The 13,355-nt window shown below is 48.1% G+C and overlaps 1 protein-coding gene across 1 annotated transcript in view; it reads right to left on the minus strand.

The window, feature by feature from the left end:
* Positions 1–13,355, minus strand: part of LOC133350424 (SH3 and multiple ankyrin repeat domains protein 3-like) — a 136,979-nt gene that overhangs the window by 99,609 nt on the left and 24,015 nt on the right. Inside the window, 6 exon segments of the mRNA XM_061564765.1 lie at positions 2,804–2,971; positions 3,455–3,606; positions 4,078–4,142; positions 4,144–4,187; positions 7,571–7,642; positions 9,814–10,017. Of these exon segments, the coding sequence (XP_061420749.1) occupies positions 2,804–2,971; positions 3,455–3,606; positions 4,078–4,142; positions 4,144–4,187; positions 7,571–7,642; positions 9,814–10,017 (705 nt within the window).

Consider the following 13,355-nt stretch of genomic DNA (forward strand, 5'->3'; position numbering starts at 1 on the left):
GGAAGTGACTGAGCAAAGAATCGCTCTAAAACGGAGGCCCTCCTGACATTCGCATTAACTTGAAGTTGAAGATGACTGACTTAAAATGACTGCGTGTCCGCGAAAAAAAAAATATTTTAGAAAAAAAATTAAAAACCGAGATGAAATGTTTTCAAGATTTGAAATTCAAATACTGTAAGGGCGAAAATATTAAATCACATAGTCCAATAGCTGAGCCATTAAGTCTGTCATAGCCTGTTAATTCTGACCACAGCTGAGCTTAAAAAAAAATAACAACCAATTTTCCACTTTTGCAGCCTCTCAATGGCCCCCCCCCCATACCAGCTGTCCCAGAAATGGCACGGCAAGTTCCACTCTGAGCCAAATGACACAAGACAGACAATATTACTCCCAGGCGCGTTCAATCTCGCCGACTCTAAGCACGGGTGCGCGCCAGCCTCTGCTCTGCCGTCACGGCTCGGCACGGACCGGTCAATCGCCCGGGCGCTGGCTCGTCTCCCCGGCTCCGTCATGGCCGCTCGCGTCTGAGCTCGCGTCCTCCCCGTGAACGGGCCAACGAGTCGTGATCCTTCAATCGATTTATCGGCCTCGCTGGGGGGGGGGGAAGGAGGAGGAGCAAATCGCTCGCCGGCTTGTCGTTTCGCGTCGAGCGCGAGCGGCGATTCATTTGCAGCCGAATATTTCCGGGTCATTGGTAGACTGGAGGGCAGCGGCACGTGACTAAGTAGCCCGCGGCGAGAACGAGGGGCATACTGGACGTGGTTTGCCCAGGGCTTACTTTATCGAAGAATATTTTCAAGGTCACGAGCAGACCGGAGGAGTTGGTAGTGTGACCAAGTAGCCCACGGCCATACCGAAAGCTATACTGGATGCAATGTGCCGGGTGCAAAAATATCTTCCGGTTGGCCAATTGGGACAGACTGAAATGAAGGCAGCCAACATCGTGGGCAAAGTAGAATCGTTGTCCGTCGTGTCTGAGTGGGCTGTAAATATCATTGTAAGCCGACTGGTCACGTTATCACATTACCTTTGATTTAAAGGCTTGTGTACGTCGTAATTTGCATGTGGTGTAATTTCTTAATCCGTGCTTAGCCCACATTCTACGCGAATTATTTTTTTTTGCGATAACTCAATTGCGTAACCGCGATGCGTAGAGGAATTGTGCCAGAGTGTTAAATGGGTCACGGTGTGTCTTTAACGATCCATCAGCAACAAAGACTTGCAGGCTTCCCCACCCCCGCCCCCTACTCCCTTCTCGCAGATTGGCTAATAAAATTAAACGGAAAGCATGGCTTCCTCGCTGTCAATTACATCGAGTTATAAAATCCATTAGACATGCCTGGCTCACACAGAGTCTTGAACACAATCTATGAATAAAAGTTCTCTGCCAATCGGCGCGGCGAAATCGGTGACCATAATTGGCACTCAATATTACTCTTCTGTGATGGGCTTAGCAGGCCCTCCTCCTCTTCTCATCGTTCTGACATTTCGCATACGCCCGAAGCTCTTGTTAAAACCGCACGTAATTGACTGTGGAATCCCACAATCAATGCCCCGTTCGAGCACACCTGTAAACTCCCGACGCCTTGGAGCGGTGATAGCTCTGCGAGATCAAACCAGTGACCTGGGTTTGATTTCCCAGACACGACTAACATTGGTAGCGAGTGATAAGCGAAGAGTCCTGGGCTCCCCACTCCATCAACCTGCGCTGACCAGCACGGTGAAGTACAGTCAAACAACCTCCAAAACTGACGCGACTTGGGGAGGCCTTCATCTGGCAGTGGCTTTACAAAGGCCACACGTTTTAAGTTGTAGGATCAGTTACGTTTTGAGCGAAAAACATTTGACCGTGCAAAAAAACTGTGGGCAAGCATTTGCCAAAGGCTCATTGTGAATGACGCCATTCCTCTACGCCACCCACCGACTCTGGCCACACTCGAGACCGTGAGAGCACGAACGACCGAAAACGTAACCCGAGCCATCGCGAAAAAGTTACGAAGGTTATTGCGCCAAGTGTCAGTTGAAAATAAGGGGGAGGGGGGTAAGTATTGTACTAGTGTGTAAACAGATAAGTCGAGTGAGAAAGGTATTTAAGGCCGAAAACTACAAATCCAGACTCAGAAACGGCGGCAGGCACAGCGGTGCAACAAGAGAAAAGCAACAATGATCGGCCACGGAGCAGTGTTCTCAAAAGCGGCCAAGGTTACGACGGTCGTGCCACCAAGTGGCGGCCGTCTGGTGTGCCGTGTCCCAGTGCATCCTGGGGCTGAGGGCAGAGCTGAACCCAGCGAATACGGCAAATGTCCACGGGTTGCGGGGAGTCAGCGAAAGTGGCTACGTCCAAGCCACGCTGTGTATATCAGCGAAAATACGAGCACAGTCTGTTAAGATCAGTGCGTGCACTTAAGTTAAACTATGTCGAGGAACATTCAAGCGTGAAACGTGCATTTAGAGTATTTGGCTGCTATAAATTTCCACGTGATGATAAGCCACTTTGTTGAGCCATCATTTGCGGGCAGGTCGCTTCTGAAAAAGAGCTGTGTAGCGATTATCGTAATTTTAGTCGTGTTTTCGAAGCAATGGAAAAACGCCACTGCTATGACATACGGCGCAGACGCATGCTTCCCAACGTTTATACTTCCCTGTATTACCACGGGCGGTGGCGAGCATCCGCATGAGCAGCGCGCGGCTCACCTGGTGAGCATCAGAGTGAGCGTCCACGCGGCTCACCTAGGTTAACGTCAGAGTGAGTGTCCACGCGGTTCACATGTTGAGTGTCCGGGTGAGCATGCAAGTGGCTCACCTGGTGGATCTCTTGCCAGCCGTTGTCGTCGGCACAGCCGACTTGCGCGCGCTCGTACAGCAGAGTCTCGCAGGAGCGCGCCTCCCCGCCTGCCACGCACGTGTAGTAGAGCGCCGACAGGCCCCGGCTGTCCCTCACGTCGGGCGACATTCCCAGCTCCAGCAGCGTCTGCAAGGCGGAAAATAAATAAAGGTGAAACTAATTTTTTTTTTAAACTCCTTTATATTAAGTTCACTTGCTTGCTTGCTTGCGCGCTTACGACCGTGCAAATCTTTCGGTCGTTTTTTAACCCACTTCCCGTGATCCAATCGAGCTGACATTTTGCACACAGACTCGTTGTGCGTGACAATTTATTTTCGTGAAAAAATGTTTCCAAAATTTTCCACGTTTTAGGAAAAAAAAAAATTCATATTTAATTTAAAATACCAATGTGATAAAAATGTAACTCTAACTCAGAAATGAATAATAAAATAAAACCGATACCACGCATATAAAGGATTTATAGTGAAAAACTTTGTTTTTACGGGTTAATTTTTTTACAATGAAATGTCATGTAAAGGTGCAGCCCATTAGATCACTCGCTCAAGACACCGTTGGTGGAAAAGGGTCCTCCACTAGAGAGAGGCGGCCACTTCTTCCACGCTGGCTGACCTGCAGCACGGGGTGGTTGCGTGCTCGGGCCGCCTTGTGCAGTGCCGTGAGGCCGTCGCGAGCGCAGAAGTCCAGGTGCGCTCCTCCGCATACCAGCGCCTTCACCACCTCCGTGCTGTTGGCGAGCTGCGCGGCCGCCGTCAACGGACAATCTGCCCGGTCCGTGCCACAAAACAAAGTCCAGTCGGTAAGAGAGCCGGTCGGACACGTGAGAGCGCCGCCGTGAGCAGCGTTACAGCCGTCCCGCAAGGGGAGGCGAAATTTCGTGCTCAACTGAATGCGGGGAACGGCGTGCAGGTGATCGGAGATGTTTAACACGTGCATTGGCGTCATGTCATGAAAACAAGTAATTTTAATCGAAACTCTCACAAGCAAGTGGATATCACAGAGCTACCTCTGACGATGTCACACGGAGGAACAGCAACATTATGACGTCAGGTCAAGGCGCCTCTGGAGAGAGTGAAATTCAATATATCCAGCAAAGGAGTGCAATCGGCAGTTGTTGACCAGGTGTTCCATTGGCGAACACTTGGTGAACAACTGCCCGTCGTTCACCATCGGCGGTGGAACGACGCTGAAGGTCGCCGCGTGAACAGGGAGGGAAGGAGGCGAGCGCCACTCACCGCCCTTTTCCGAGTCGTGAAAGTTTGGGTCGAGCCCCCGATCGAGCATCGGGACCAGATGCTCCTGTGTCCAACTGCAGAGTCAACTCCATGAACTTCTTCTGATTGACCTGCGGGGAGTGGAGATTCATCGTCGTCGTCATCGTCATCGGCGGCATCGTCAGACGAGTGTCAATTCACCGCTTGCTCGGCACATTCCTCACCCACCGACTGCGTAGGACATCATTGGAACCTCATTTGCCAGTAATAATATGTTAAATGGTTTTTTACCCTTCTATCTGGCAACACAACTGACACCTTTTTATAAGGAGTCATGTTTGCATAGACGACAATACCTGCAGTCATAATACAAACAAAAAACACAACTCTGAAAATGTGCACTGTCCTTGAAGTTGATTGGTCCACACCCAAGACAGCTTTCCTTAGAGCCTAGTCTCACATAGGTTGGACCAGATGACGCCTTTTGACCTGCAGGTATTGTGGTCTATGTAAACATGACTCCTTGTAAAAATGTGTCAGCTTTGTTGCCAGATAGAAGGGTAAAAAAACAATTATCATATTTTTACTGGCAAATGAGGTTCCAATGGTGTAAATGCTTACCCCGAGCTCTCATACTCTGATGGTGCGTTGTCTTTGAGTTGTGCGCCTTTTGGCGTCATCTGTTCCAACACCATGTGAGACTAGGCTCTAAGGAAAGCTGTCTCAGGTGTGGACCAATCAACTTCAAGGACAGTGCATACATTATCAGAGTTATGTTTTTTGTTTGCATTATGACTGCAGGTATTGTGGTCTATGCAAACATGACTTCTTGTAAAAAGGTGTCAGTTTTGTTGCCAGATAGAAGGGTAAAAAAAACAATTATGCGTAAGACATGTAGACGGGGTCTCCCCACCACCCCCTCCTCCACAAGATGGAAATCCTCTGCGAAGAATTTTATTCAGGTCTTCACACGATGATACCCACAGCGAGCCCTCTCTCTCTCTCGCAGCCACGAGCACACGACACACACCCTTTATGTACCCAAATTCTCTCCCAAACCTCTCTGCAACTTTCCAGAAGTTCCCCTAAGCCCCTCCTTGAGGTCTCCTCTGATTTTACCGGCTTCAAACCGGCCACCGTTCTTCATTCATTAATAGTGGGTGTGGTCCCGTGGCCCCCCAGCGTGACGCTTACACATACAACACAAATCACATGTACGAAATAAAAACAACGTAAAATTAAGCTTATTCAGTTTCTACATATATATATAACACGTGTGTATATCATATCAGCATACAATGCATCTGGTATTCACCAAACATCCCACTGATGAAAGTACTCTAATGGGGTTACGTATCGCAACACGTACACGAATGTGTGTGTATGTTGAACTTCTTTCGCACCCTAAGTAGCCAACCGTGCTAATCGGAGGTCAGATCGCATGAATATAAATGGGTCATTAAACCCGCCACCACCCGACACAGCCAATTAGTAAGATTTGTCACGTAAACAAACGTGCCAATTAGTTACTGCAGTGTTGGAGAGTAAACCCACAACATTTACAATTCGAGTACGACGTTTCACTGGTGATTACAACCAGCTTCATCAGGCGATAGCCAGAATTGCCAAATCATTGTACTCGAAATGTAAACGTTGTGGATTTACTCTCCAACACACCGATGTGCTGAAGTAGTAACTAAATGTCACATTTTGTTTACGTGACAAACCTGACGAAATGACTGTGTCGGGTGGTGGTGGGTTTAACGACACATTTATATTTACACGCTCTAACCCAAAAAAACCTTCATTATGGATAATATTGGTTGTGAATGCCTATGTACTAACCGAAATAATGTTTGAAATGTGTTCATGCTGAGGCTTCTGGGAAAGATGGCACGAGTGCCGATGGCACCCGTAAGGCATGTGCAGCGAGACATCAAGAAACAAAATCTAGTTCAGTCCATCAGCCCCTTGGCCTTCGAAACAAATGTTTTCGAGCAATAGTTGTTAAAATGAGCAAACTATAGAAAGGTTTTGTACCTTCTGGGGCTCATCAGCAAAAGTCAGCCTTGTTGAACAACTGCTGTTGGATGGATTCTACCAGACCTCATTGGCAAGGACACTCCACATCAACTATGGGACCTCGTTCAACGCAAAAAGTGACAACACCATACCACAAACTCGTTATCCATTGCTGTGGAGCATCATGGGCAAAAGCAAACATAAGCAGAACTTTCTATATCTAAATATATTTCGCATCATGAAGACGCATTTCAATATCTAAGAACTTATTTTGGAATTGGCGAATCATGATGGATGCATGTAATCGACTTCATAAAATACTCATTAAGCACTCGACGGAAAGGAACAGACGTGGAGTGTTCTGGGCACCAGCAGCAGATATGACCGAACCCTGGGATTTGATGATTAAATCGTTCTTATGTAAGAGCACTATTATAAGGTTGTCTTTGCTCGTGTTGAGAGACCTTGCTTGGAGTGTACACACATTCCACATGCCATTACATTCTCCCTCGAGAAGAACTTGATTAAGGCAATGGCAAAAATCATTTCCACTTTTGTCGTTGTTGTAAATGATTAATTATTATGATTTCAGACAGAAGCTTTTACGGCTTAGGAGAAGCTCGAAACGGGAGTGCCTCCGCCACTATTTCCAATCACGGTTGCATTGAGTAAATATGTGCATGGCGTTAATTAAAGGTGAAGTTGTTCCTATGATTCCCGGTTGGTGAACTCTAATGCACGGCTCAGTCCTCCGATTATTTAAAGTGACCAGAAATCATTGGGAAACGACCGGTATCTACGCAGCTTGGCAAATACAGATTCGGAATATTTGTTTAGGAAGCTTGCAGCAATTATATAATTATGTTATTGTTGTTGGTCTATATTGGATGACTAGCATACCCTAACAGGTATGTTATTCTACTTGGAACCTCATTTGCCAGTAAAAAATATGACTAATAGTTTTTTTACCCTTCTATCTGGCAACAAAACTGACGCCTTTTGGCGTCATCTGGTCCAACCCATGTGAGACTAGGCTCTAAGAAAAGCTGTCTCGGGTGTGGACCAATCAACTTCAAGGACAGTGCACATTATCAGAGTTATGTTTTTTGTTTGCATTATGACTGCAGGTATTGTGGTCTATGCAAACATGACTCCTTGTAAAAAAGGTGTCAGTTTTGTTGCCAGATAGAAGGGTAAAAAAACTATGATCAGTTATGTTATTCTTTTTATTTTCTTAATCCACTTTTCCGACGCTCGGTACATTCCAACAATAAACACGCGGCCGTGGCGTTATCGGTCGTGAGCGTGTACTTATTTACAGATCTGACTGCTGGGATTTTACAGGGTTTGATCGATCTTTTCTTGTACGTATGCAAGTATGTTGCACCATACGTGGTTATAGGATGTAAACGCGTCAAGAGGAGTTTGGAGGGACGGGGGTAGCAGTCACATTTCATTAAAAAAAGACACACATTTGCAGGTTAAGTCCCACCTTGGTATTAAGTTTGGTAATCAGCTTCTCATCCACGTTTGTTTGCTTGTACAAGCGTCTCTTGTAGCGGAACTGAAAAGAAAGTACGCACAAAATAAGAGCAAAATAAGACCAAAACGCAAAGATCCCCCGTAAGGCCGTAACAGACTTTTGGGGGCAAGTGCTGTTAGCGAGCACCTATGAAGGCCGGCACAGCACACGAGAGGGTGGGTGGCCATCATCACGCCTGGCCGCCTTTGCCTCCCTAGTGGTGATGTTTACACACTGCACGAGGTATTAATTTGATGCAGAGTCAACCTAGGGGAGGCCCATGACCGGTTCAGATAATCGTCACTGGTGCCGGCCGTGAGCGCGAATCGAACTCCTCAAAGGTAAAAAGCACGTGTTCACACATACACAATAGAAAGATATACACACACACGCGCGTATACACACACAAAGCAAGATGTGCACACACACGCACATACGCAAAGACACGCACGAAGACACGCACGCACACACAAGACAAACACACGCACAGGCTCCAAGCAATAAGCACACACAAAACCACAAGCAACCATACACAATAAGTGGACCTATGCTGTTTGCACAGGTAAATGGATGCCCGCACTGCACACACACACACACCTTGTAACAAATAATTTAAATTATTTCAATAAATAATGTTACCACCGAATGAAATGCACTACCTTATTTGCGCGGGAGATCCGTATCATATAGCAAGGACATCTTTAATCATTGATTTACATTGTTACCGTTCGTTCTGCACGTACATCTTCACATGAATGCGATCCGATACTGTAATTGTCACCATATGCGGTGCGATACATAAATAACATTTTAAATAAAGGCATTTTGGAAACATTAACAAAAAAATCCACTCACGCGATCGCCAGCTAACATTGTCCTGCTCATAATTCACTTTTCAATCGCTGAAAGGAGATTATGAACCCAACGAGGTGTCATACTTTATTGCGATAAACCACCCAGGCTCGTCAAATGTGCCAAAACACCAACCACGATGATTATAGAGGCCTTCATTTAGCGGTGGAGTCTATGGGCGTGTGTATGCGTGTATATATTTGTGTGTCTGGTAAGTGGGGAGACAAAGGGGGTCGGGCATGGTGACCCTGGCCACCCACCCCCCCCCCCTCGTGTAACCGTGCCGGCCTTCATAGGTGCTCGCTAATAGCACTTGATCTAAAAAGTTTGTTATGGCTATAAGGGGGGGTCTTTGTCTTTGTCTGGTAGTGTAGCACGTTCCGCTATGAACCCGGTGACCTGTGTTTGATTCCTGCTCACGGCCAACACCAGTGATGATTATCTGAACTATTCCTGGGCCTCCCATAGGTCGACTCAGCCTTCTAATGAGCACATCGGTGCGATGTGTAAACACCGCCACTAGGGAGACAAAGGCGGGCGGGGCATTGTGCTGGCCACCCACCCCCTCGTGTAATCTTGCCGGCCTTCATAGGTGCTCACGAACAGCACTTGTCCCCAAACAGTCTGCTATGGCTATAAGATGGATCTTGTCTGTTGGTGTGAATGATAAGGTGCGGGAGAGGAAGATGACTGGGTAAGAAAGCAAGAGGTTGTGTAGAGTTACGGGAAAAGGGATGGTGGCGCAGTGTTAAGAGGAATGGTGATCAAATCTGTTTGGCGCAAGTTGCCAAGGAGGTCCAATGAAGCTGACCTCACATCCTAGCAGTTTGTTAACAAATTAAATTATCAAATCCATGCACCTTCTGCCCTGTATCTACAGATAAAAATGAATATTAATGAATCTAGAGACAGAAATAGGAAGATATGGATCTGAGGACCTACGCAAGTTAGACAATAAATTGACTTCATGAAAGTAAGTGGGCTTGGCTAGGACTGGTAGCGAGAAGAAACGATGGCCAGCGGTCGAGACTAATGATGGCGTGCCAGTCACAGGGGGAGGAACAAGTCCAAGAGGATGGCCACAATGGAGATGGAGCAATGAATTTAGCTTGTGGGCAGGAGCGACGACAGATTGTTTCATCACGAGACTGTGAGAGGTTTGCGATGATTCGGCACGGCACAGGGGTCAGAGTGCCTCCCAGGCACTTCTGAGATTTTGAATTCAAGTCCGGGTTTCGGCTGCCTGCGATTAAAACCAGCTTCTCAAGTGGTCTCAAGCCGGTCACAACAAAAACCCCAGAATTAAACCTCCGTTGACATTTTCCTCCCCCGCTTTCCCGTATCACAACGGAGGGGAATACCTCGAGGTAGGGCACGGGTGAGTCGTTCGGTGGTGGGTATTCTCCCAACAGCCGCTCCTCGTCCAGGAACTTTCCGACGCGTCCGCGGCTCGCCGGGAGGAAGAGGCCGTAGTTGAGCTCGTCCGGAGGAGCCTGCGCCAGGCCCTGTACCACGGCTTGCTTGGCGACACGCACGGGTAGCCCCGGTTCCAGGAGAAGGCACTTCTGCTCAGTGTCCCCACAGACGTGGGCGATCGCACGTGCGGTCACACACGGGCACAAACGGGCACGCACGCAGGTGGACAAAAAAGTTAAAACGCAAAAAAACTCTATTGCACCACCGTACAAACCAGGCCATGCCGGGGCCGTGTTGAGCCCAGCACAGGAGACACACGGAGTTGGTTTTTTTTCCATTGCAGAAGCCGAGCCGTGCTGCTAGCATCACGCGTAACAAAGGCATTATTAGGCCCGCCCATGCCTGACTCCTTTCCAACTTCAGATGTCTTGTGAGGTCAGCGTTATCAAGATAATTCTGGCTCAAATAGCCAGTGGAAAACAACTTAGAGGACATCCCCTCCCTCCCTGCGCTGGCTCAGCTTAGAAATCGAGTAAAATATCCCAGAGGCTGCTGGGAAAAGTTCTGTTAGCGAGCACCTGTGAAGGCCGCCATGGCGCACAATGGGGGTTGGTGTTGTCAAGTACCACCTCTGGCCGCCCTTTTCTCCCAAGTGCTGATCCCATCTTTATTTTTGCTATTTATTATCACGTGCCTCCCATGCAGTACCCCTCAAATTTCCAGAGTTTATCAAAGGAGAATTCTATTGGACAGGAAATTATTACGTTTATGCAGCACACCAGGCACTCATTTAAGGCTGAGTCAACTGACTTAGGGGAGGCCCCTGACCGGTTCTGATATTACTGGGCAGTAATTTTAGCCCTAAACCACTACACCACCACTCTCCACTGCAGGCACACAGGCACACTCACCCACACACACATACACAAATACAAAGATCTCCTATATAGCATCAACAGACTGTTGGGGCAAGCGCTATTAGCGAGTAGCACCTATGAAGGCCGGCACGGCACACCCCTGTCCGCCTTTGTCTCCCAGTGGCAATGTTTACACACCGCTCCAGGTACTCGTTTCAGGCTGAGTCGATCTAGGGGAGGTCCAGGACCGGTTTAGGTAATCGTCACTGGTGTCGACCGTGAGCGGGAATCAAAATTTGGGTCGTGCGTTCGTAGCTCAGCTCGCTAACCGCTTACACTACCGCTCCCCCGATACATACACGTACATACAGGCACACACAGACAAATGTTCCACTTAGAGTTGTATAGTATCACAGCTTGTGAGTGCATGTTAAGACTGGCACCACTTACAAGGAGGCTGTAGGGATGCCTTTATCTCCCCAGTGCCGGTGTTGGCACACACCAAACTGGACAATAACTTTAAGGCGAGTCAACTTCGGGGAAGTCCATACCAGGGGGCAGGTACAAATAGTCAATAATACAGCGCCTCGACAGCAATAATATCTGGGTCAATGGGCGCACAGGCTCAGTGCGATGAACGCTAAAAGCACAGCTCCGCACGCACGCGTGCACTCATCCGCACACGCACAAACCCAAACACGCTCACGCGTGCGCGTGTGTGCGCGTGTGCAATGATGTATAAGAGCAGACAGGAACAAGGAGCCCAGTGAAAAACCAGCAGAGGTGACGGCACGGATAGACGCACACTCGCACCGGTCGTGTAGGGAGGCAAGTGGTGAGCAGGTAGATTCATGAAAAATAAAACGTCGGGCTGATGTTTAACCAGACAAAAACCAGGCGCTTAGGCTGCCAAGAGAGCTTTGTACGAAGGATGACAAAGAGTAAGAGAGAAAGGGAGCACTGTTTTAGCGAGGGGGGGGGAAAAATCCATACATGTCAGAATGAAATATTTATTCTGCATTATCCCAGGAACTTAATGAACACGTGGCGTTAAGGGGGGCATAGGAAAGCAGTTACGGGGGCTTCTTGAGGCGATGCTAATTGGGTGTCTGTTGGTATTACAGAAAACGAAATTAAATTGTGTGTTATGCCACTGTCTGCAAGCCAACACTTCGACTGCAGAGGTTGCATCGTTTTTGCGGATCGCATTCGTGCAACAGTTTTCTCCGGCGCAAATTCATTTTTAGATGGCAGGCGCATCTCTAGAATTGATGGGGTGCGCGATTTGCACGGAGGCTTCTTCTTCTTCTTACATATTTACAGAAAGGCCTGCGCTGTTTGTTGTTGGCCGCTTGGCATTTTTGGCTTCGGGGCATTTGCTCAGCAACTGTGATATAAAAAAGTCACTTAAGGAGATAATCAGCTACCCACGAGCACATCAGCGCAGATTTTGCACGTAATAAATTCGTTTTGGGGGTGGGGGTGGGGGGAGAAATTGCTCAAATTACACGATATGATAGAACCCATTCCAGTCGTGGCCATTGCCCAGCTGCTCGTATTTTTTGTTTATTTTTTTTAAGAACGCAAATTTACAATAATAAAAAGCGCCGCCGTGACCTTGTCCGCAAGGACAGCGGCTGTCTTACGCTTGCGACGCGGTAAATAAAAGACGCAATTAACTCCAAAAGGTGTTCAATACATGGGGGGGGTGGGAGGCGGGGGGCCTTAAATGACTGCATAATCAATTATTACACTAAATCAACAACGAACGAAGCCCCATTTCAATAACGGGCAATTTAAACAAGACAAAAAATTCCCCACGAGGAAGTAGGGTGGTTACAACGATTGCAATTATGGCACCGCCAGGAGGAACAGATCCGTTTTTACCGCAGGACACCTCACGGGTGCACACGTGCATGAGGTTGGGGAGTGCCCTGATTTCCCTGAGATTCCCAAAAGTCAGCTCCGAGCGCCTAAACCAATGTACCCCCCCCCCCCCGCCGTCCCCACAATTGTGAAAAATTACTCGGGGCCCGTGACAGCAGGGAACGCATAATCGTTTTTATATATTTTTTTACTTTACGGCACATTACAGCACTGTTGTGTGCAAAAAAACTTGAGTTAGCGATCACAACACAGGCCTGTATGAGGCAGAGCGTTTGCCGATGTGTGCGGGTTTAATGCGCACAGACGTATTCACGGGCGTGTTTAAACGCCGAACCAGGTTACTAATTTCGGGCTGAGTCGACCTACGGGAGGCCCAAGACCAGCGAACACCGTCAGCGATGCTAGCTGGTGCTGGGCCCACAGAACAAGGTTATCGATGTTGGCTGCGGGCGGGAATCGAACTCGGCCTGCCGGGGAAAGTGTTGCTCACCCACGCCCCTCGTGTGCCGTGCGGAGGCCTTCGTTAGGTGCTCCCTCACAAGCACTTGCCCTGGCAGTCTGTGAAAGGCTATATGGGGGACCTTTGTCTCTGCGCTCACGCAGCGAGTGTGCACGTGCTAGCACGCAATAGACGTGTTAAATAATTATAATTTACAGGCCTTTGCCATTCATTCCACTAATGAAATGGACAAAGTCCTCTCCACACTGTGTGTTAAGCCGTGGAGAATGTGTGTGATCATACT

The sequence above is a fragment of the Lethenteron reissneri genome, chromosome 33 (genome assembly GCF_015708825.2).
Source record: "Lethenteron reissneri isolate LAM-NWPU_2019-01 chromosome 33, ASM1570882v1, whole genome shotgun sequence".
Taxonomy (NCBI): Eukaryota; Metazoa; Chordata; class Hyperoartia; order Petromyzontiformes; family Petromyzontidae; genus Lethenteron; species Lethenteron reissneri.